General features: G+C 41.8%; 1 protein-coding gene across 3 annotated transcripts in view; it reads right to left on the bottom strand.

Annotated features, from left to right (window-relative positions):
- The window catches only part of garnl3 (GTPase activating Rap/RanGAP domain like 3), a 393,291-nt gene that overhangs the window by 41,575 nt on the left and 327,208 nt on the right, over window positions 1-24,508 (bottom strand). For all 3 annotated transcript variants that reach the window (XM_069906232.1, XM_069906154.1, XM_069906300.1), the window contains 5 exons: window positions 19,888-19,962; window positions 15,345-15,456; window positions 12,276-12,374; window positions 10,499-10,615; window positions 8,886-9,055 (listed from right to left, as the gene is read on the bottom strand). In XM_069906232.1, the coding sequence (XP_069762333.1) occupies window positions 8,886-9,055; window positions 10,499-10,615; window positions 12,276-12,374; window positions 15,345-15,456; window positions 19,888-19,962 (573 nt within the window). The remainder of the gene's footprint in view (window positions 1-8,885; window positions 9,056-10,498; window positions 10,616-12,275; window positions 12,375-15,344; window positions 15,457-19,887; window positions 19,963-24,508) is intronic.

The following is a 24,508-nucleotide window of genomic DNA, read 5'->3' as shown; positions in this document are numbered from 1 at the left end:
TGAGGACTGGGTTATCGTTTTAAATTGGATTAATTAATCCTCCTGTGTGTGTGACATTGTTCATTTCAGTTCAAAGTGGTGCACAGAGCACATATTTCAAAACTTAAACTATCTCCCTTTTATTCTGATATTGATCCACTTTGTGATAAATGTAAAATTTTCGAGGCCCTAGTTTAGAAAATTTTTGGAAAATTTGTTTTCAAAGTTTATCAGTCATTTTTAGGGTCAAATTAGAACCATGCTCTATTTGTACTTTTTTTTTGAAGAGGAGGAAATAGTATTGACTTCATCTTAGAAGTAAATTCTAGCTTTTACCTCATTGATAGTTAGATGGGTAATTCTGGTGAAATGGAAAGACAGCACTCCACCTATTCATACTCAATGGTTACAGGAGGCCATGCCCTTCCTCAGTTTAGAAAAAAAAATCAGACAGGAAGATAGAGATGTAAAGGTGAACCTTTATACGACTGGAGTATTACCATAATTTAAAGAATTAGGGTGTTTGGATGTTCCTGAACAGTGCCATCTGGTTTCTGAATGCTGGCCTTTGTTTCCTATGTATATTAAATATGTGAATTTGCCTTGTTTAGAGAGAGGGGTTTGATTATTTGGGGGGAGGCTTTTTCTTCTTTTCCTATTTTAATATTTTGATATAATTGGGTTGATTGGGAAGGGTGCACAAAATTTGTACTATGTATGATCAAAGTTTTATTTGAAATGTACAAATTATCTATCTTTTCCTATATTCCAACTTATGTATTGGATTTATGTGTGTTTTTTTATTAAACTCAATAAAAATATTTTAAAAAGAAAGGAATTCAAATCACTGAAGAGCAGAATAATCTCAGTGGACTGAACACCTGCTCCTGTTCCTATTATTATGGTCTTACAGTCCTATACAACACTCCTTCAGCAGGGCAATGAGGGGAAGTCCAAAGGTAATGCCCACCCCCACAAAATGGATAGAATGCATTGGCTTCTGACTTAGAATAAGGAACTCCTTAATTGAATTCAGTTTACATTGGATTGAATGCATTTTGGTAAACAGGAAAACAGGACGATATATAATTTGTCTCTCATCATACAGAACTGCTATTGCTCACTGTGGTAGCTGCGTTATTTGTATTTCATTGTTTAAATTAATTACATTACTTCATTTCAGGCGAAAAAAAGATCAGCTCCATTTCTGATCATTACCCGGTGCAGTTCTGTGGGAGTACTACACTTCTGAAGGTGCCGTCTCTCAAACGAGTTGATTAAACAGGCCCATTTTTTCTCTTAACACAAATAATCCCAAGGCTGTGCTTCCTTTAAGAGGGGCCTGAGGGGAAAATTTTTCTCTCGGAGGGTGGTCCATATCTGGAATGTGCTGCCAGAGGAGACTAGGAAGAGGCACAATCTTTATGTTTAAAAGACATTTGGACAGATATAGGGATAGGAAGGGCTAAATACAAATGAATGTGACTTGGTGGGCATGGACAAGTTGGGCTGAAGGGCCACTCTGTGCTGCATGACTCTGACTCAGTGGAGTTTAGGAGTTGACTCCAGAATCAAGAGCCAATCCTTGGGTAAACAGCATTATCACAGTAACGTATCCAGGCATGGTCAAATTGCTGTATGTGGGAGCTTGCTGAGCATAGACTATATTAGTCATCAAAAGGATGCCATTGGTTGAAGGTTCCAAGGCACTTTTACATCACTGAATTAATACTCAGACCCATGAAAGCTGAAGCAATTAAGCAATGAGAGAGGAAATAGGGGACTAAATTTCTTTGAGCTGACGGTCCCTGCAAAATGCCTATGTTCAAAGTGTGATATCAACACTTGACAACTTGTTCAGGGAAACCAATGCCACTTCAAAAGTAAGGTCTCTCACCAACTCCACCCCTGCCCCTCTCACCCATTCAGTCAGAGCTCCTCCATCAATGGCTACACCTCATTTCCATGTGTCCAATTTAATCAAATCCCCCAAGGCACTGTGCAGATGAGGCAAAGGAGTAAAAGATGACTCTGAGCTACCAGATGTCAAACCACTGAAACCTTAAAGACATGAGAGACAGCGGAAGCTGGAATCTGAAGCTGAGCATAGTCTGCTGGAGGAACTCAGCGGGTAGAGCAGTGCCCGGTGGAGAAAAAAGTATGGCCAACGTTTCGAGCTGTCAATGAAGAGTTCCAGCTCAAAATGTCGACCATTATTTTTCTCCTGTTGATGCTATTTGACGCACTGCACTCCTCCAGCAGGCTGTGTTTGGTCTGAGGTCAAAGAGTTGGGTTTACAGGTGGCCACAGAGTTGGAGGGAGGTGACGAGAGGAAATTCTGGATCTCCTGTTAGGGAATGAGCTAGGTCAGGTATCGGATATTAATGTTGGAGAACAAATTGGGTCTAATGATCATAACTCTGTTAGTTTTCGGGTAGTTTTAGGGAAGAGCAAGGAGGGGAAAAAAGTTGAGGTTCTGAATTGGAGAAGAGCAAATTTCGAAGGAATAAGAAGGGATTTGGGGAGTATTGAGTGGGACAGGATATTTTCAGGTAAGGATGTTAATGAAAAATGGAGGATATTCAAAAAAGAAATTTTGAGGGTACAGAGTAGATAGTCCCAGTGTGGATCAAAGGAAAGGCTGGAAGTCATAGTGAGGCTTGGTTTTCGAGGAATATTGGAAATTTGGTTAGGAGAAAAAGGGAGGTGTACAAGAGGTATAAAGAGCAGGGAGCTGAGAGTTTGAAGGAGGACTACAAGGAGTGTAGAAGCAATCTTAAGAAAGAAATTAGAAAGGCCAAAAAAAGACACAAAGAGGCTTTGGCAGACAGAGTAAAAATAAATCCAAAGGGTTTCTATAAGTACATTAAAAGTAAAAGATTAGTGAGGGATAAAATTGGACCTCTTGTAGATAGCGAAGGTAGGCTGTGAGAAGTCAGAGGAAATGGGGGAAATTTTGAATGATTTCTTTGCCTCGTTATTCACTAGGGAAAAAAAATATATGAACCAGTTGAAGTAAAGAAAAATAGTGGGGAGGTCATGATAACCGAGGAGGTAGTGATGGCTGTGTTGAAAAAGATAAAGGTGGATAAATCTCCGGGACCGGACAAAATATTCCCAAGGACACTCAGGAAGGCTTGTTATCAGATAGTGGGGCCATTAACAGAGATATTTAGGATGTCACTGGTCACGGGGGTAGTGCCAAAGGATTGGAGGGTGGCGCATGTGGTTCTGCTGTTTAAGAAAGGGTCCAAATGTAGACCTGGGAATTATAGGCCCATGAGTCTGTCGTCTGTGGTGGGTAAGTTGATGGAAAGTGTTCTGAGGGATGGTATTTACAAATATTTGGAGGTACAGGGATTGATAGGGAGTAATCAGCATGGTTTTGTCAGGGGTAGATCATCATGGAAGCATTAGGTATAAATAAGGAGGTAGTGAAAGGAATTCAGCAATGGTTGGATGGGAGGTGTCAGAGAGTAGTGGTAGAAAATATTTTTGTCCAATTGGAGGCCGGTGACTAGTGGAGTTCCTCAGGGATCAGTCCTGTGTCCACTATTGTTTGTTATATATATTAATGATCTGGAAGTAGGGGTGGAGAATTGAATAATCAAGTTTGCGGATGATCAAAGATTGGTGGTGTTGTGGACAGTGAGGAAGATTACCGTAGATTAAAAGGTGATTTAGGAAGGCTGGAGGTGTGGGCTGAGAAATGGCTGATGGAATTTAATACAGATAAGTGTGAGGTGTTACATTTTGGAAAGGCAAATCTAAATAGGTCATATGCATTAAATGGTAGGCTATTGAGATGTGCAGAGCAACAAAGGGATTTAGGAGTGATGGTAAATAGTACCCTCAAGGCTGGATCTCAGGTAGATGGTGTGGTGAAGAAGGCATTTGGAATGTTGGCCTTCATAAATCGGAGTATTGAATTCATATGATGAAATTGTACAAGGCATTGTACAAAACTGTGTACAGTTTTGGTCACCAAATTATAGGAAAGATATAAACAAAATAGAGAGAGTGCAGAGAAGGTTCACGAGAATGTTGGCAGGATTTCAAGGTTTGAGTTACAGGGAAAGGTTGTGCAGACTAGGGCTTTTTTCTCTTGAGCGTAGAAGATTGAGGGGGGACTTGATAGAGGTGTTTAAGATTTTAAAAGGGACAGACAGAGTAAATGTGGATAGGCTTTTTCAATTAAGAGTGGGGGAGATTCAAACTAGAGGGCATGGTTTAAGATTGAAGGGGGAAAATTATAAGGGGAACATGAGGGGAAATTTCTTTACACAAAGGGTGGTAGGGATGTGGAATGAGCTTCCGGCAGACGTGGTTAAGGCGGGATCATTGGTTTCATTTAAGGAAAGACTGGATAGTTACATGGATAGGAGGAGACTAGAGGGGTATGGACCGGGTGCTGGTCAGTGGGACTAGGAGGGTGGGAATTTGTTCCGGCATGGACTAGTAGGGCCGAACTGGCCTGTTCTGTGCTGTAAGTGGTTATATGGTATGGTTATATTTTCATTGAGATTTTTATTGAAAGCAACACATTTAGAACCCTTTAAAATCACTCTCATCGTCTTAAACAAAGACGGCAGCAAGCACATCCATACTCTCACTGACATCATATGGGTCCCAGTCTGTATCTGATGAGGTGGTTTCAGCTTCGTTGTCAGTGTTCCACAATAAATCACCTTCTGTGCCATCAATTGCACAAAAGATACCGCACTTTTTAAACAATTTTATCACAGTCTCTACTTTAACTTTGTCCCAAGCCTTGAGCATGAAGTTACACAGCAAATCAAGTGATGCAACACGCACTGTCCCCCGCTTTGTAAAGGACTTTTCTGCACTCGACATCCATGTATTCCATTCCTCGCGCACATTGTCTTTGAATGGCTTGTTCAAGCAGACATTGAGAGATTACAGTAGACGTCAAACCATCCAGGATCACAGATCACAAGACAAATGAACAGAAGCGGCCACTAGGCCCATTGAGTCTGTTCCATAAATCTACACTAAGCTACTCTACACTAGTTCCAATTTCTGGCCTTTTCCCCATATCCATTGATGTGCGTCACTAGTGAGATACTTGTCTATTTCTTGTTTAAATTCTCCCAGTGATCTCACTTCCACTGCTGTATGCGGCAGCAAGTTTCACAGATCCACTACCCTCTGGCTAAAAAAGTTCTTCCTAATCTCTGTTTTATGTGGATAATTTTCAGACTATAACCCCTTGTCCTCCATTCACCCACCAAGGGAAACATCTTACCCGCATCCACCCTATCTAAACCTTTCAAAATACAAAATGCCTCTATGAGATCTCCTCTCATTCTCCTATACTCCAATGAATACAACCCAAGAGCTGCCAAACGCTCCTCATACGTTAGCCCTTGCATTCCAGGAATCATCCTAGTAAATCTCCTCTGCACACTCTCCAACAACATCACATCCTTTCTAAGATAGGGGGCCCAAAACTGCATACAGTACTCCAAATGAGGTCTCACCAGTGCCCCATGGAGCCTCATCACACCTCTTTACTCTTATACGCTATTCCTCTTGAAATGAATGCCAACATAGCATTCGCTTTCTTCACTACCAATTTCACCTGGTCATTTACTTTCAGGTTTCCCTGCACGAGGACACCCAGGTCCCTTTGCACATCTGAGATCTGAATTTTCACCCCATCCAAATAGTATTCTGCCTGTTTATTTCCACTGCCAATATTTCTCTATGTTAAATCTCATCTGCCATAATTTTGTCCAGTCTCCCAATCTGTCTATATCCTTCTGCAGCTTTACGGTTTCTACTACACTTCCTACTTCACCATTTATCTTGGTGTCATCCGCAAATTTGGCCACAAAACCATTCATACCACAATCCAAATCATCAATATAAATTGTAAACAGCAGCGGCCCCAATACTGACCCCTGCGGAACACCACTAGTTACAACCATCCAGAATGGGAACCCTTAATTTCAACCCCTTGCTTCCTGCCTATCAGTCACTTTTCTATCCAGTTTAATAACTTCCCTGTAATTCCATGGGCCCTCATCTTATTTAGCAGCTTAATATGCGGCACCTAATCGAAAGCCTTTAGAAAACCTAAATAGATAACATCTAGATCCTCTTCTTTGTCTATCCTACTTGAGATTTCTTCAGAAAACTCTAATAGGTTGGTCAGGCAGGATTTACCCTTTAAAAAACCATGCTGACTTGGACCTATCCTGTCATGCATCTCTAGGTATTTCATCACCTCATCCTTGAGGATTGGCTCTAATATCTTCCCAACTGCCGACATCAGACTAATCGGCCTATAGTTTCCTTTTTCTGTTTCCCACCTTCCTTAAACAACAGAACCACATTTGCAACCTTCCAATCCTCTGGAATCTCTCCAGAGTCTATCGATTTTTGGAAGATCATTGCCAATGGATCTACAATCTCCAAAGCCACCTCTTTCAAAACCCGTGGATGCACCTCATCTGGTCCGAGAGATTTATCAATCTTTAATCCATTTAGTTTGCCTAGCACAATTTCTGTAGTAATCCTAACTGAATCTGACTCTACTCCCTGAAGCCTCTGACTGTCCAGGATATTACTAATGTCTTCCACGGTGAAGACAGGCGTAAAATATTGATTAAGTTCCTCAGCCATCTCTTTATAACCCATTACAATTCCCCAGCATTGTTTTCTATCAGTCCTATGTCAACACGTGCCTCTCTTTTATTCCTTATATATTTGAAAAAACTCAGTATCGTTTTTAATATTCTTAGCTAATCTCCTTTCATAGCTCATCTTTTCTTTCCGAACGACTTTCTTTGTCTCTTTCTGTAAGTGTCGATAGGAATCCCAGTCCTCTGATTTTCCACTAGTTTAGCTTCCTTGTATGCCCTCTCCTTTGCTTTAATCTTAACCTTCACCTCTTTTGTTAGCCACAATGGCACCATCTTTCCTTGGACAAATTTCTTTTTCCTTGGAATATATCTATCCTGAATGCTTTTTATTTCCAGTCCTGCTCTGATCTTCCAATTAGTTTGCTTTCCTAGTTTACTTGAGCCAGTTCCTTTCTCATATCACTGTAATTTCCTTTATTCCACTGAAAAATTGATCCGATATTTTTTTTTCCTTTTCAAATTTTAAATTAAATTCAACCTTGTAATGATCACTGCTTCCTAGAGGTTCTATGACCTTTAACTCCCTAACGATCTCGGGTTCATTGCACATGACCCAATCCAGAACTGCAGATCCCCTGGTGGGCTTCTGAACAAGCTGTTCAAAGAAGCTATCTCTTAGGTTTTTATAAACTCTCACTCCTGGCTACCAGTATTTTCCTGTCTTTCCCAATCCCCTGCCATGTTAACCACCATGTAAGCATTAGGTAGTGCTAATCTACTTTTAGATTTCTCAATTAAGTGGCTATGAAACATATCCCAGACCAGCAAACTCCATTCTTTGTGTAAACCCCCTGGCTGCCTGTTCCACACATTGTCTATCCATAATTTTACACCATTTTCATCCATCCATTGTTTTTCATGAAAATGTACAAAAATACCTGCAGAGAATTTCATTTTTGGTTTGATTTTGTGATTGAAGATTACCATGGGTAATGCACTTGGTCCCTTCGGCCATGCACAATAACACCAAGGTAAACCTGGTCCTTTCATGGCCTGTAATTCTGTTTTGCACAGTTTTAACATCTTTCCTTTCCACTGTTCTATTGCCTATTATGTTGAAATTCATGGAGGTTTCATCCATGTTTCCAATATTTGCCAATGCAAACTGACGTTTCTGCCAGTTACGTATAATAAATTGGTGAAAACTAACAACTTTATGATCAAGATCTTTTGGAAGTTTCTGAGCAATTTTTGTTTTTTTTTGGCATATTACCAGATTTTTCCTGTTCAAGAAATAATTGCACCAGCCTGCTGTGGCCTCAAAATCTTTACTGAGGTCTGGGTGCAACTTGGCCCACTGCAGAGGGAATTTCTTATTTTATTTCGGGTGACTATGTAGCAATCTTGCCTCTGTTCACGTATCTATTCTGCAACGTGATTTTCCAAATCTGGCCAACAAGTGATTCCTTTTCTCAAAGAACATTGCCTTTTGGTATTTTTCTTAAAATCTCTTCTTTCTTCCTCCAATCTCTTACCAACTTCTCATACACATCTAATTTTCTTGCTGCAGCAGAGTTGTTGGTTTTCTTGGCCATTTCTGTCACTTTCAACTTAAACTCGCTTCATATTTTCGTTGCGTGCTGCGTTGTGCCAATGGACCCTCCATGATACCAATCACCTCCAGCCAACATCCAGCAGATCAATCCGTGAAATCCATGGAGATCAATGTACACGCCGGTCAATGACCCATCTCGGGCATCACAAGCTTTGGGGGTCAACTTATACAAAGTCAACGGGGCACCTCAGGCAGGTAGAAAATGGGGTCGAAATCTGCCGGATATACCATAAAACCCTTAAAATGAGGCTAAAGGGGGGGGGGGGGAGAGGGTCAATTTATATATACGCTGTTCAACTTATATGCTGAAATATACAATAATCAATTTTAATTTAAAGATAACAAGCCTTTCTAGCCCTGTGCTGCTCAAATGCACATCATGTGACCATTTTACCCCGTTCGTCTTTAGCACATGGGAGGAAACTGGAGCATCCAGAGGAAATCCATGTGAACCTGGGGAGAACGTTCAAACTCCTTGGAGACTGTGGGATTCAAATCTGGGTCGGTGGCACTGTAATAGTGTTGTGCTACATTAACCATGCCGTGTCATTGTCCATCTGTCATGGTGGAATTTGAACTCCCACTCTGAATTAGTAGACCTAATGCCGGCTTCTACCCCAGTAAGTAAACTACACCTGCTACCATGCCCCAGGCTAATTCCCTCCTGAGCTATCAGATCTTACCCTGATATACTGGAAGTCTTCAACGGGCGACTCTGCAAGCAGCTGCAGACTGGAAAAGCTGTCAGATCGGTTGAGGTTTTTCCTTGTGATGAGGAGCAGCTTGTTCCGAATGGCCACCACAATACGCAGCTCGCTGCTGTGGTGTGTGTTAATGGCATACAAGTGGCAGCCTGTGAAAGCAAAACAAGAGGCCTCCCGTAAGCTGCTCACAAAGATCCAGCAGTAGGTCCCCTTTCCTAAAACTGTACAGGAATCAGTTCAAAGGGAGCTCAGGCTTCCAATGGCACAGGATTCCCACAACCTACATGGCAGGAAACAGGAAATAGAACCATTTAACTGGTTTTTAAAGTCCTAACAGATATTAAAACTAAATGTAGGAGTTGCAATGTGATTCAAGTAGAAGATGAAAGATCAAAAACATTAAGCAATTTTACAGCAATTAAAAAATATTTATCTAATTATGTGGCATTATAAAAACACTAGGTTTAGGGACCCAGTGTAGGTTAATCATTAAAGATTCAAAGGGATGTTGATGGGTGTACGTGAGACAATTAGGAGGGTGGGTTGGGGCTAACAGGGTTACAACCCCTGATAGTCAGCATGGATCTGATGGTCCAAGTGGCCTTCTATTATTCACATTAAGCAATAAACGGATGAGCAGACAAATTTACACCTCACTGAATGAAGTGAACTATTTTCTACAATCAGAATCTATGGTTAAAAGCTAAAATTGCCCAGGATGAAGAGCTCAAGCCTGGAACGTTGACTGCCAATGGTTTTCCATGGTTGCTGCACAACCTGCTGAGTCCCCCCAGGCTTTCTATGTGTTACTCTGACCAGTTCTCCGATAGCTACACGTCATGGAAGAGGCTGTGGAGAGACGGCATCTCACTGGGTGCAGGAGGTATAATTCTGCACCTCGCCTCACTTGCACGCCTTATGTTTCCCGTGTTGCTGCACTATACATAGATAGGTTCGAGGTTCCTCCTGCAAAGTTTGCAGGTTCCTCCTGCAAAGTCTGGGCCTTGTCTTTAAAGTGAGTGAAATGGGAATAAATTCTACATAAATAACATCATCGCACACACCATTCTCTCTGTGAAGTTCACCTAATGATTCCCCTAAACCTTTCACCCCAAACCCATGTCCTCTGGTTTACATATCACCTACCCTTAGTGGAAAAAGCCTATCTACATTTATAGTAGTGCTTTCCAAATTTGGGGTGCCACCATAGACACCCGGAAATCCCATCCAACCTCAAGGAAAACCATAAAAACCCACAAACCCTTGCTGATTGGAGCATTCATGCTCAAGGGACATGGGCTCGATCCCCAACTTTGCAGCTACCCAGCAGGGATTTGCAAGCGTTCTCTGTGATCATGCCGCTTTGTTACTCTGGCTGTGTGCAAACCTCTTCCAAGATTCACTATGAATGTCATTCCATGACACTGCAGTTTCTGTTGGGGGCTGAAGCAAGTTGGGAGAACATCTAGCATAATTTTGTACTGGGAGTTCCCCAGGGAATTAAATTTCTCTCCACTTCCTCGTGCCTATAAATGCATGGAGGATTTCTGGCAAACTTCATTTCCAAAGTGCTAATTCCAATAGCGACTTACCTTTAGTCTTTTCAAGCTTGTTGTCCTTGCAATCGGACTTACTCTTCACGAACTGCTTCTCCTCCAGAACTTTCCTGATAGCACTCAGTCTAAAGACAAATAGTCGTGCATCTTTCCCTGTCGAAAGAAGTCAGACATTTTGAAATGATTGGCAGTAAAAGCTGACCATAATCTCACTGGCTGAATCAATGTGCTTGATAGAAGAGGCCCAGGCAGATTCCATCCTGGGAAAGGACCCTGCAGAGAAATCCAGGCTGGGTTGGACATTATTAGTGTGATTCCTCTCTTGGCATGGAGTTCCAAGAGGTTGCTGCATCAATGGAAGAACGACTTTCCAGACGAGATGTGAAGTTGAGACTTCGACAGCATTCTCAAGTGGATATTTAAAATACTGCAGCACTCTCCAAAGAGCCCAGGAAAGTTCCTCAATCACCAAATTTTATCAAAATTTATTAAAAAGCCTACATATGCTGGAAATGTGAATTAAAAACAAAAAAAAATGCTGAAAACACAGCAGATCAGGCTGAAGCTGTGGAAAGAGAAACCAAAAATTGCTGAGAAAGATGGTGGGTGCAGGGGTTGTTAGGAAGAAGGGAAGGACAAAAGGAATAGTCCTGATATGGTGAGGCCTGGGTTGTCATGGGAATAAGTTGTGGAGGCTATCCAACCAATGGGTTAACAAGATAGTTGGTGAAAGGGAATGGGACTTGAAATGGGATAGACAGGCGGCAAGAAATCAATCAAGGGAACAAAAATAGTTGTGAATTGCCGGGCGTAGGACACGTCGGTCTTTGCTAATGAGCAGTGGGAGAGTTTTGAGGACTCAGGCCCAAAATGTTGACTGCTTTTTTACTTCCTATGGATGCTGTACAACCTGCTGAGTTTCAACTGCATTTTTATTGTGTACTGCTCGAGGCCCCAGCGTCTGTAGATTTTCTTGTTTACCTCTCTATCACACATGCATGACTTACAGGAGGAATGGCCGGTTCGGATACATGAGGAAAGAGAGAAAGAGTCCCTCTTGTGGAGTCCTGGCCAAGGAACCAGAGACTCCCTGCTTTAGTAAAAGAGAGTGTAATTAGAACAGCCATATCCACCTGAGAATGCAGGCATTAGTTTAACATCTCATCAGAAAGCACTTCCAACAGCTTTTAGCCATCTATTCTTATGTACAATTAAACATAACAGTGAGGTTGATCATTTCCGAACAGTTTCTAGGGATGGTAACCCCACAGAGAATTGATTTACTATTGGTTGGCAAGTAAAACAACATGAGCCTTGTGTGTGAGATTTCTGGGATAGATTAAAGGGATCGTTTTGACAAGATCTATTTTGATGGGAGATTGCCACACTGAATGCATTTAAAACACAGATGGGTAGATTTTTGGAGGCTAGGGAAACAGGCAGGTAAGTTGAGCTGAATCCATGCCCAGAACAGTTATGATCTTACTGAAGGGCAGAGCAAATTACCTACTCCTGCTTCTGTTCCGATTCAACTTCACAATGCAGCCCTTGATCTGGGTTCATGGGAAAATGTCATGATCCACAAGCAGGTAGGTAACCTGGTGGATTTTAAGCAACCAAGGTGCTTTTAGAGAAAGAGTGGAGGAGTCATCACCAGTGTTTGGGTTTGGTGTGGCGGGGGGGGTGGGGGGGTGGGGGGGTGGGGGGGTTAGTGGGGGAGAGGCAAGGTCATGAAGGAGCTACACACATCATTTCCACTCCATTCTCTCCCAGAGGCCAGATCTTACATTGATTTTCCCCCACTGCAGTTTACCTTTGTCAGCTCGGCTGAGGAAGAGATCCTGAGTTTCTAAGACATCCATCTGTTTCACCGGCAACGTCCTGTCGAACACTGGCACTGGGGTCTGCCCTTCTGTGTGGGGCAAAAGCAACCAGCACTAAAATTAGACCAGAGTCCCAAAAAAATTCACCCTTTCCCTATTCCTCGAGGAAAAACCATGGATAAAATGCTATAGCCTTCAACCCAATCCATAATACTGCTGGCAGCTCAAATTAAAGCTGGCTCAGATTATAGAACCATAGATTACAGCACAGAAACAGGCACTTCAGCCCTTCTAGTCTGTGCCAAACTATTATCCTGCCTAGTCCCACTGACCTGCACCCAGTCCATATCCCTCCTATCCATATACCTGTCCAAATGCTTCTTAAATTTTGAAAGTGGGCCCACATTCACAAATTCAGATGGTAGCTTGTTCCACACACCCACCATTCTCTCTGTGAAGTTCACCTAATATTTCCCCTAAACCTTTCACCCCAAACCCATGTCCTCTGGTTTACATATCACCTACCCTTAGTGGAAAAAGCCTATCTACATTTATTTTGCCTATACCCTTCATAATTTTAAATACCTATATCAAATGTCCTTTCATTCTTCTACGCTCCAAGGAATAAAGTGCCAACCTGTTTAACCTTTCCTTGTAACTCAGTTCCTGAAGTCTGGGTGGTGTCTGAGTAAATCTTCTCTGTGCTCTTTGAAACTTGTTGATATCTTTCCAGTTGTTGGGAGACCAAAACTGCAAACAATACTCCAAAATTGGCCTCACCAATGTCTTATGCAACTTTACCAGAATATCCCACCTTCTGTAAGCAATAATTTGCTTTATGAAGGTCAATATTCCAAAAGCTCTCTTTACAACCCTATCCACTTTCAGGGAATTATGTATCTGTATTCCCAGATCCCTCTGTTCTACTGCACCCCTCAGTGCCAAACCATTTAATGTGTATGTTCTTCCTTGATTTTTCCTTCCAAAATGCAACACCTCACACTTGTCTACATTGAATTCCATCTGCCATTTGCAGCCCATTTTTCCAGTTGATCCAGATCTAACTGTAAGTTTTGAAGGCCTTCCTCGCAGTCCACAGCACCTCCAATCTTTGTGACATCTGCAAACTTGCTGATCCAACTTATCACATTATCATCCAGATCATTGATATAGATGACAAACAACAATGGTCCCAGCACCGATCCCTGAGACACACCACTAGTCACAGGCCTCCAGTCTGAGAATCAATTATCCACCACTACTCTCTGGCTTCTCCTGTATAGCCATTGTCGAATTCACTTCATGACTTCACCATGAATTCTGAGCATCTGAACCTTTCTGACTAACCTCCTACGTGGGACTTTGTCAAAGGCCTTACTAAAGTCCATGTAGAAAACATCCACAGTCCTCCCTTCATCAACTTTCCTGGTAACCTACTCAAAAATCTCGATATGATTGGTTAAACACAACCAGAAAGTCATGTTACCTATCCCTAATCAGTCCCTGACTATCCAAATAATTGTATTCTGATCTTTTAAAACATCTTCCAATAATTTACCTACTACAGGTACACAATCCTTTATCTGGACATCTAAAATCTGGAAAGCTCCAAAATCCGGCAAGTGGGGAGAGAGATGGCAGCGCGAGTCAGATGGGCAAGGGGGTGAGACCGTTAGCATGAGTCGGCCGGGCAAGAGACCAGCAGCGTGAGTTGGGTGGGCGAGGGGGAGAGACCGGCAGCGTGAGTCAGGTGGGTGAGAGACCAGCAGTGCGAGTTGGGTGGACTGGACTGGCAGCGTGAGTCGGGTGGGCGGGGGTTTCTTGCATTTTTATACACCTCAAGTGCCTCATTTTCTCTGTGTTACCTATACCTGCTATACACTTCTCTCTTCAGCAAATAAACAGACTGAAGTTGTACCAACAAAGGGGTCTTCACACCTCATTACTCTGGTGGACATTGTTTCAAAAATATGCCTCATTCATTATTTATACAGTAAATACATTGACATACATTCTCTGCATTCATGATTCTACCAAGACAACAACTTTTTTCTGATTATTTTAGTGGGCACTCACACCAGATCAATATTTGGTGTGATTAGGAACTGGACTTACAACTGGAAGACACACCTTCCCAAAACTTATCTCCATCTATTTCCTTGCAATCTCCAACCAGTGCAAACCCCTGCGACCAGTTTTAATCAAACACCAAATAAGATCACTGCTAGAGGATTGGAAGATGCTCAGCAGAAATTCATGGCTTCAATTTTTCTTGGAATTTAGCTGAGGAACATTAGCAGTGTCTATAAAGAGCAGATGAGTCTAATGCACGTCATTGAAGCATGAGCAAGATGGGCCAATGGGCCTCCTTCTGTGCTTGTGGAATGCTATGTCTCATTACCAAGCCCAATGCATGAATGACAATGTATTACAGAAGATATAGATCGGTTCTGAGGAGAAAAGGATTTTTAGACTTTAGAAGGGATCAGTGATTGGAATGTAATGCTGAACCACAAGATCAGCCTTGACTTCATTGAATCATGGCTGACCATTAGACATGGCCTCAAGGTTCAGGGTAGTAGATTTAAGACAGAAATAAGTAGGAACTGCTTTTCCCAGAGAGTAGTGAACCTGTAGAATTCTTTGATGAAATGAGGTTGCCTTATGGAGGATGCAGCTTGATGGATATTTAAATAATAGGGGAGTTAAGGGTTATGGGGAACAGGCAGGTAAGTGAAGCAGAGTCTTCTCCCATGACCAGATCAGCCATGATCTTACAGGCATAGAACTGAAAGAGATAGTGAGGGAGAGAGCTAGAGAGATGGAATAGCAAGGTCTTTAGCATTGAGGCATTGTTTAAATGGAAGCCATTGCAGGTGAGCACACAAGGGAGTGTTGGGTGAACAGGATTATATGTGAGATAGCACATACCTACAAGAATAAACCAGAAAATGAGTTTGCATATTAATGAATGGGATAAGTATCACACCGAGTCCTTTATCTTCTCTGAGCTGGATCCACCCTCAGGCAGTTTTGACTTATACTGTCATAGCACTAACCGTCCAACAGCAGTACTCCAGCTTCTGTGGAAATCAGTAACGACTGCCCCCAGGAATCACTGCAGATGATTTCCAGAGGGAAATTGTTGCAGAAACACTGAGGCTCCCAGGGCTGTAAGGTAAAGTAGACAAAAAAAAGGCAACTTCGGTGATCATACCAGGAAGCTGGTAATCTAGTGCTACATGCAAAGATCAGAACTCACTGTTAAAATCCATTTCACAGGAGCTGCAATGTAAAATGGGTTCCATAATTTGGGACTTTTCTGGAAAGGACTTTTCTCACTAATTCACCAAATGGGATGCTTTAATTCTCCAGCTGACCTTTAAACCCTGTTATTGATAAATGGATCGTGGAGTGTCTGAGACTTGTGCACACCTGAGCTCCCACCATCAAGGTGTATACTTGTCATCAACAAGCATGTATCGTGCCCATACAAACCCTTCACATGGCCGAAACCTATTGTTAACAGAAAGAAGTCTTTATCCCTTTCAATACCATTCTCTCACCACAATACAATCACCATAACCAAATATTTAAATACAGTCTTAGGTTTGCTACAAGACTCAGTCAAATCTATACAAGTTCTCCACACACATGATGCAACAGTACAATACATGTAAATAAATGTCATTGTAGGAGACGTTCAGGCACACATGTTTGTGTGTGTGTTCATATGTGTGTGATTGGGTGCAGGCAAGTGCTCATTATGAGAAGAACCCTTGTTGAAGCAGGCACATCTTTTAGAGCTCTCGCTGTTTGTCTCTTGCGGTATGGTTCTATGCAGACTATGTAACTTTACCACACACTAGGGGCTCACACACCACGCAGGATGAGACAGGGCAGAATCAAAGCTGCACCAAAGTAACACATCACCAGATGCTACTCATGGTGGAAGGCTGAATGTGTAAGCTCATCATGAGACATAGCAACTGCAGCATGTGGTTGTGAGATAACAGGCCCTAATTTCACACATGATCATATAGTAGTGAATGTGAATAGCCACACCACACTTTGTAATTGTTAAAGTGGGAATCCTGCTGGTTCCCATTGCAGCTAATAATTTAACATCAAAAAGCTTTCCCCTTTCCCTCAGGTGGAAGCTGAAGAAATATAGTACATGGTCTAATTGGGTGATGGTGACATTTCCTGTTTGCTGAATCATCAATTTGGCATGCAGCACTGCTTAACATAAGTTTTTGCTGAACTGAACATTGTAAGGTTTAATTTCAGAATATATTTAAATTTCCAAACATGTTCTTGTACAGATGGGACTACAATGCTGGTGCATTTCCACCGTCAGACAGAAAAGATCTGCTCGATTTCTGCCCTGTTGTGTCGATGTGTCATCCTGAGAGGCATTTCCCGACTCCTCTCTGGTTCCTGTACACTCTTTCGACACTGCTATTTTAAATCAATCTAAAGCTGCTCATTTAGAAATCTGTCTTGGACTGTCAAAGGCATGGGGACAAACTTATCCTACAAATCACAGGCATTCATGGCACAGGAGGAAACTGCTTAGATGCCTCCAGGTCAACAAACAAAATATTTGCCTGGTTCCATTTCGAATGTTCACCGAGATACTTTATAAATGTGTTGTTGCGCCAACTACTATTGTCACACTTTCAATGGAGTACTTCCAATATCTTTTCTCTGGCACTTTTGTTTTGACTCAACTCCCCTTTAATCCTTCCATCAATTACATCACACCTTCCCCTTCCCTCCATCCTTCTTATGCCCATCCTTGGTTTGTCCATGGAATCACTCTGCGCAGAACGTGGCCATATACCCATTGCACAAGAGCAGAAATACTGGTCAAAACCAAGAGTTCCATCCATTAAATGTCTCCTCAGCAAAGGGGGAATAAAGAGCTGAGTGACACATTTGCATTGTAGATGTTAGTCACTTCTATGATGGATTGCAGTTTGTGAATCCAAATAGATATAATGAATAAAAGACAATTAATTATCTTCATTAAGTCATGCCATTCAAGCATGGAGATTGGAATGAAATACTGAAGGTAGGATTCATTTCATCAACACTTTCCATCGCCCCTCCTTCATCTTATGTGCAACTACTGGCCACAGAACCCTGAGGTCTGGAATATCATTCCAATCTCATCAAGACGATGAGGAATTTAAATTCAAGCAATCAAATAAATCTGCAGTGAAAATTTAGCATTTACTAATGGTGTCCTTTCAGCCTCTGAATTATTACAATCTTCCCAATGTCATTTAGGGAAGGAAATCTGCTTACCTAATGCAGTCTGAATGTGATACCGAACCCACTTGAGTCCAAAATGGCAACTGAATGTCACTCTGATCAAGGGACTGTAGGGATGGGCAATAAATGGTGGTCCCAGCTAAGGATTCCCTTGCCTCCAAACAGATAAAATCCAACCTGTTTCATTTCTTGAGAAGATATTTTGATGGCTTTCATTGAATAGTAAATGTGTATTACAGCCAAACTGATTGAGCCACAACGCACGACGTGGGCATGCTACTGATTTTTATTTTACTTCCCTGTCACTCTGAAGCCATCTCAATATTTCATTGAATTACAAAGCAATGACCGAAAGGTGCAGGGTCGTCGTGGTATCATCTGAGTGCTGGTGATGTAATGTTCTTGATTCAATTGGCCCAGTTGAAGGAGAAGCTAAACTGTGTCCGTCAATAATAAATTACAGCTGCAGGTCAGAATCCAGACAATATCAAGACAAATTAAGAGCTGGTGTTCAGCAAAATCCTCCAGAGTAAAGGAAATGACTTTCAAAGCAAGCCTCACAAAACACATCCATCAGTTAATTTGATTGGATTAAATGTGCATTAAAACATTGGCTGGCATTAAACCTCTGATAGCACCAGTCAGCAGTAATTCAACTGGGAAAAACCACCAATTGAACACCTTAGAAATACATTTCCTTACCATTCCTGAAGAACAGCACATTCACAAAACCTTCAATTAAATATTAAACTGCAATATCTCCAGTCATTTTGCTGATAATGCATCATCGGAAAATATTTGTCACACGGGCTTTTGAAAACTGTACTGCTGGTGGAAAACTCACCGACGGGAAGTTTACTGGGAACCAGTCAAAGGAGTTTACAGTAGACAATCTCACAAAGGAGGGTTATATTGGAGGTCCTTGAGATGCAGTGGGGAGCTGAGAGAGAGGGGAGGCCTGGTGATGATGATAAGAGCTTTATCGTCTGGTGCATCAGTAGAATGTGTGGATACAATGATATTTTTGCTGCTGCAGCCACACTGACGGACAGCAAGTATAAATTAACACAACAATGCACCACGAGAGAAAGAAGAAAAAAAGAAATTTTAAAAAGAAGCATCTGCAGTTCATGCAAAAATATTGTGTTGTTTCGATAATGCAGACTCTGGAGTCTAGATTGGCTACATCTCTCCTTACTCCACTCACCCATGTTTATATAATGGATGATCAACAGTATCATTTAGCTGTTTGAACAACTGTTCCATCAGATGCTCTTGCTAATCATATCTTGCTCTTCACATCTGACCAAGACACTGGGGTATGGATTAGATCACAGATCGATTGTGAAACATGAGGGTGAAATGATCTCCTTCTGCCCCTAAATCAGCTTAGTTAAACCACCAATTTCCAACCACTGGTAACAAAAGAAGATCACGCTACAGATGGCGCCAACTAGTCTGTGTCCCTTCGGAGGCAGAACCAAAGCAGGGCAGTTGACCTACAGATGGATGCCCCAGCCCAGGTGGGTACGGGGGGGTAGGAAGACTGACAGATCAGCTATTAATCTGTTCGATTGAAGGGAGTGGAGGTCTCGGGACCTTGCTCACAGTGGCCTGGCTCGTAGAGCCGCTGCCTCACATCTCCAGCCCTCCAGGTTCAATCCTGACCTCCGGCGCTGACAGTCCGCATGTTCTCCCTGTGACCACAGAGGCTTTCACTGGCCGCTCTGATTTCCTCTCATCTTTCAAAGATGAAAGGGTTTGTAGGTTAATTGGTCACTGTAAATGACTCCTGGGGTTTCTTGGGAGCGAGCAGGGGGTGTTGACGGGAATGTGGAGAGAATAAACTGGGATTAGTGTAGGATGGATTAAATTGATGCTTGATTATGATCAGGGACTCAGGCAGGAGGACCTGTTGTATCCTGTTATGGCTCGATATGTGAATATGGATAATTCAGGATTGATATCCAAATTCACACCTTCTAAACAGAAATAAATGAATTGTGCCTCAAAGTAAAACAAATTTTTGGGTTATTCTGTGATTGGTAGTTTAGGTGAATGATGTTCTTAACCTGGATTCTGGTTGTGGACCTCCAGGAATGGATAAACCATGAATGCTTTGCAGTTTTTAACACCATGGTTTGGGAAGAGGTTAACGGCTGTGAAGGAGGAAGATGGGGACTGCAGCACTGCACACCCCACACCCCCATCACCCATACCCCTTTGTATTTCAAAGACACAGAGCAAAGTATTCAAGCTCCTTTGTGACATGATCCACTGAGATGTTTGATAAGAAGGAGAGGAGGCCAGTCACACACTCACCTCCTTTCTGTACAGGCCTGTCGTCACCAAACTGGTTGGAGCATCCCCTCTGACGATTGTTTTCAGCTTGAGGGCCTTAAAAAGAGAATGTCTGAGCTGTAACACAGCAGGACACAGTATTGGGGTATCAGAATCCGCACAGTACGAGTGGCATCTGTATCAGCACAGCAGGGCATGGTAGGGATAGCTTCTGTATGTCCACAGCAGGTTATGGGTTGTACCCGGGTTATGGTGAACAGGTTATGAGTTGTGGCTGGGTTATGGTGAGTTGGGTATTAGCAGTGCCCAGTGTATGGTGAGGTTATGGGTTGTGCCCAGTGTATGGTGAGGTTATGGGTTGTGCCCAGTGTATGGTGAGGTTTTGGGTTGTGGCTGAGTTATGGTGAGCAGGTTATGGGTTGTGCCTGGATTATGGTGAACAGGTTATGGGTTGTGACCAAGCTATGGTGAACAGGTTTTGGGTTGTGCCTGGGTTATGGTGAACAAGTTATGGGTTGTGCCTGAGTTATGGTGAACAGGTTATGGGTTGTGCCTGAGTTATGATGAACAGGTTATGGGTTGTGCCTGAGTTATGATGAACAGGTTATGGGTTGTGGCCAAGCTATGGTGAACAAGTTATGGGTTGTGGCTGAGTTATGGTGAACAGGTTATGGGTTGTGCCCAGGTTATGGCAAACAGGTTATGGGTTGGGGCCAAGCTATGGTGAACAGGTTATGGGTTGTGGCTGAGTTATTGTGAACAGGTTATGGGTTATGCCTGGGTTATGGCAAACAAGTTACGGGTTGTGCCCAGGTTATGACGAATAGGTTATTGGTTGTGCCCGGGTTATGGTGAGCAGATTATGGGCTATGCCAGTGTTATGGTAAACAAGCTCAAGTACGCCTACTCAAAACTTAAAATGGGCAAAGTTCCTCACTCACTTGGTTTTGATCTATAGGCCCTACCATCTTAGCAGGGGACCCTGGACGCTCTCAGATATTCTGGAATGATGTCAGGTTCTCCGGCAGCCAGGCAGAGTCCCAGCCACAAACTACTGGAAACTACTTTAAGCTACCATATTGTAATAATTTAAAATATAATTAAATTTTAAAAACCTGTCACAGTTACAAAATATTTTAAAAATATTTAACAACTCACAATAAACAACAGAAATCTTTGGCAGTTCTGCTGCCAATGCTCACTGCTCCAATCAATGTGACAGGTTGAAGACTCTGTCCCAAAAACCCAGCAGCCCTGCTGACAACCTGCAGATAATGAATCTGCCTCTGCACCCCTCCCCGGACAGTGCAGGCCGCAAACTTCAGCACGTGCAGTGGGTGCTGAATAGGATCAGCCAAGCCATAAATATAAATTTATATTATCTGCTACATTCACTCATCTTACCTCCCTGTGCTTGTAATTTTATACATAATATAAATTTATATTTATGGCTTGGCTGATCCTATTCAGTACCCAGTGCATGAGCTGAAGTTTGCAGCCTGCACTGTTTGGCGAGCGGTGCAGAGGCAGATTCACTGTCCGCAGGTTGTCAGCAGGGCTGCTAGTTTTTTGGGTCAGAGTCTTCAACCTGTCACTGACAGGAGCAGTGAGCGTTGGCAGCAGAACTGCCCAGCATTTGCCAGTAGGATTCGCCCATTGCTGTTCACTTTAATTTTCGTTCAATTTTATTTATAATAGTTCCCTACATTTTCAGGTATTTGTAGATCTTTTATGCAGGCTTGTTTCATTATAATTATAATGTAAATCATGCCCCTCTCTGATCATAGGAAATCACTGAGACTGACTACCCATGATGCATTTCCCAAGCTCTCATTTTACTGAATGAAATACTTTGCAAAAGCACATCCCTTTCCTAAACCGATGAATGGTTTTCATGTCTAACTGCTCTGAAAATGGCTCCCCTTTTCCTGTATGTCTGCCCTGGGTCTGCAGTCCTGGGGAATCAAGTTCACCGAGTTGTCCAATCTTAAAGAACTCAGACCTCAGCTCACAGATCCCAGGCACAATTGCCCAGGCAGCCACCATTGCTGTCACTCAGATTGAAAGCAGCAGGCTCTGCCTATGGTGATTGTAACACGATTTGCACTCAGAGACAAGTGAGGAGTACAAACAGGCTTTTAGTAGCTTACAGTCAATGGCCAGAAGACACAATAGTCCTCAGGGGAATCTGAGGTAAGGCAGGAAAACCAGGGTTTATATTGGGGTAGGTGAGGGTGGAGCCATCTGAACAATACAGTGAATTCCTGTTCACTGCATTCACCCCTTCCTTCAGAATTGAGCTTGTGAGTGAAAAACAAAGTTCATTAAAAAAAAACTAATAGTTTACAAATATTTACAAGTTAAGTCTGTCAGGGGGGTATGGTAATTCTGGTCAAGTGCTGCAGTACTAGAAGACTTTGGACTTCCTAAACCCCCAGGACCCCCTGTGGTACAGGGTCAGTGGGTCTCGAGGGCTCCAGCTCAGGTCATGGGGTGGATTGATCCACTTCCCGAGCAGTGTCTCTGGGACCCTGAGTGGGGTACTTGGTAGTTCCTGCCACTCTTGAGGCATTGGACTCTCAGTTCCGGCAGGTGCCAGGTCTCTGATCGAGATGCCATCAGGGTAACCCATGTAGGCATACATTGGGTTGGCGTGCAGCAGGTGCACCCTCTCGATCGGGGGGTCTGTCTTCCTCCTCCTCACGTCCTTTCTCAGCAAAACTGGCCCTGGTGCCAAGCCAGGAGAGTAGTCCCAGATGTGGATTTCCTCTGGAAAGTGAACATTAGCTTGTGAGGAGTTGCGTTGGTTACAGTGCAGAGAAGTGACCTTATGGAGTGAAGCGCCATGTGTAGGACTTCTTCCCAGCATGGGTCTGGAAGGCCTTTGGACCAGAGAGCCAATTTTTTTAAATTTTTTTTTATTTTTTTATTTTTCACACCATAAATCACATTAACCATGGTACACACTTTTTCCTTTTCACACATATACAGTGCCATTTTCTCCCCCCCACCTCCCTCCTCCCATCCCACCCTCCCTACCTCCCCCCTCCCGTCCATTTAAAGTATACAATCTAGGATACATTAAACCAGTCAGACAATGTTGTCATTCAATAAAAATACACCAGAAATTCTACTGAGTCCATTCTTTTCATTTCCTTTTCCTTCCGTTAACTTAGGTAATGATTGTCCCCGGTAGGTTTTCGCTATTGTATTTAATGTAAGGCTACCATATTTGTTCGAATATTTCAATATTATTTCTTAAACTATATGTTATTTTTTCTAATGGAATACATTTATTCATTTCTATATACCATTGTTGTATTTTCAAATTATCTTCCAATTTCCAGGTTGACATAATACATTTTTTTGCTACGGCTAGAGCTATCTTAACAAATCTTTTTTGTGCATCCTCCAAATCAATTCCAAATTCTTTATTTTTTATGTTACTTAGGAGGAAGATCTCTGGATTCTTTGGTATATTGTTTTCTGTTATTTTATTTAATATCTGATTTAGATCTTCCCAAAATTTTTTTACTTTCTCGCATGAATTGTTGTTCCCATTTCTTTTTTACATCGAAAACATCTATCAGATACTGTTGGGTCCCATTTATTTAACTTTTGAGGTGTAATGTATAGCCTGTGTATCCAGTTATATTGTATCATACGTAACCTCGTATTTGTTGTATTTCTCATCGTTCCGGAGCATAACTTCTCCCATGTTTCCTTTTTTATCTTTCTATTTAAATCTTGTTCCAATTTTTGTTTACTTTTACCATTTGTTTCCTCATTCTCCTTTTCTTGCAGTTTAATATACATATTTGTTATAAATCTTTTGATTAACATTCAAGGTTACTTCCCTCTGGCAAACTCAAACTGCTTCCTAATTTATCCTTCAAGTAGAATCTCAATTGGTAATATGCCAGCGCTGTATCTCCAGTTATATTGTACTTATCTTTCATTTGTTCAAAGGATAAGAATCTATTTCCTGAAAAACAATTTTCTATTCTTTTAATCTTTTTTTTTCCCATTCTCTAAAGGAAAGGTTATCTATTGTAAAAGGGAATAACTTGTTTTGCGTCAATATTAGTTTTGGTAATTGATAATTTGTTTTATTTCTTTCTACATGAATCTTCTTCCAAATATTGAGGAGATGATGTAATACTGGAGAACTTCTATGTTGTACCAATTTTTCATCCCATTTATATAATATGTGTTCAGGTATCTTTTCCCCTATTTTATCTAATTCTAATCTAGTCCAATCTGGCTTTTCCCTTGTTTGATAAAAATCTGATAGGTATCTTAATTGTGCGGCTCTATAATAATTTTTAAAGTTTGGCAGTTGTAAGCCTCCTTGTTTATACCATTCTGTTAATTTATCTAGTGCTATCCTCGGTTTCCCCCCTCTCCATAAAAAATTCCTTATTATTTTCTTTAACTCCTTGAAGAATTTCTCTGTCAGTTGTATTGGCAATGCCTGAAATAAGTATAATATCCTTGGAAAAATGTTCATTTTAATACAGTTTATCCTTCCTATTAGTGTTAGTGGTAAATCTTTCCAATGCTCTAAATCGTCCTGTAATTTTTTAATTAGTGGATAATAATTGAGTTTATATAGTTGGCCGAGATTTTTGTTTATTTGTAC

The sequence above is a fragment of the Narcine bancroftii genome, chromosome 1 (genome assembly GCF_036971445.1).
Source record: "Narcine bancroftii isolate sNarBan1 chromosome 1, sNarBan1.hap1, whole genome shotgun sequence".
Taxonomy (NCBI): domain Eukaryota; kingdom Metazoa; phylum Chordata; class Chondrichthyes; order Torpediniformes; family Narcinidae; genus Narcine; species Narcine bancroftii.
This window is presented reverse-complemented; position numbering and strand designations above follow the sequence as displayed.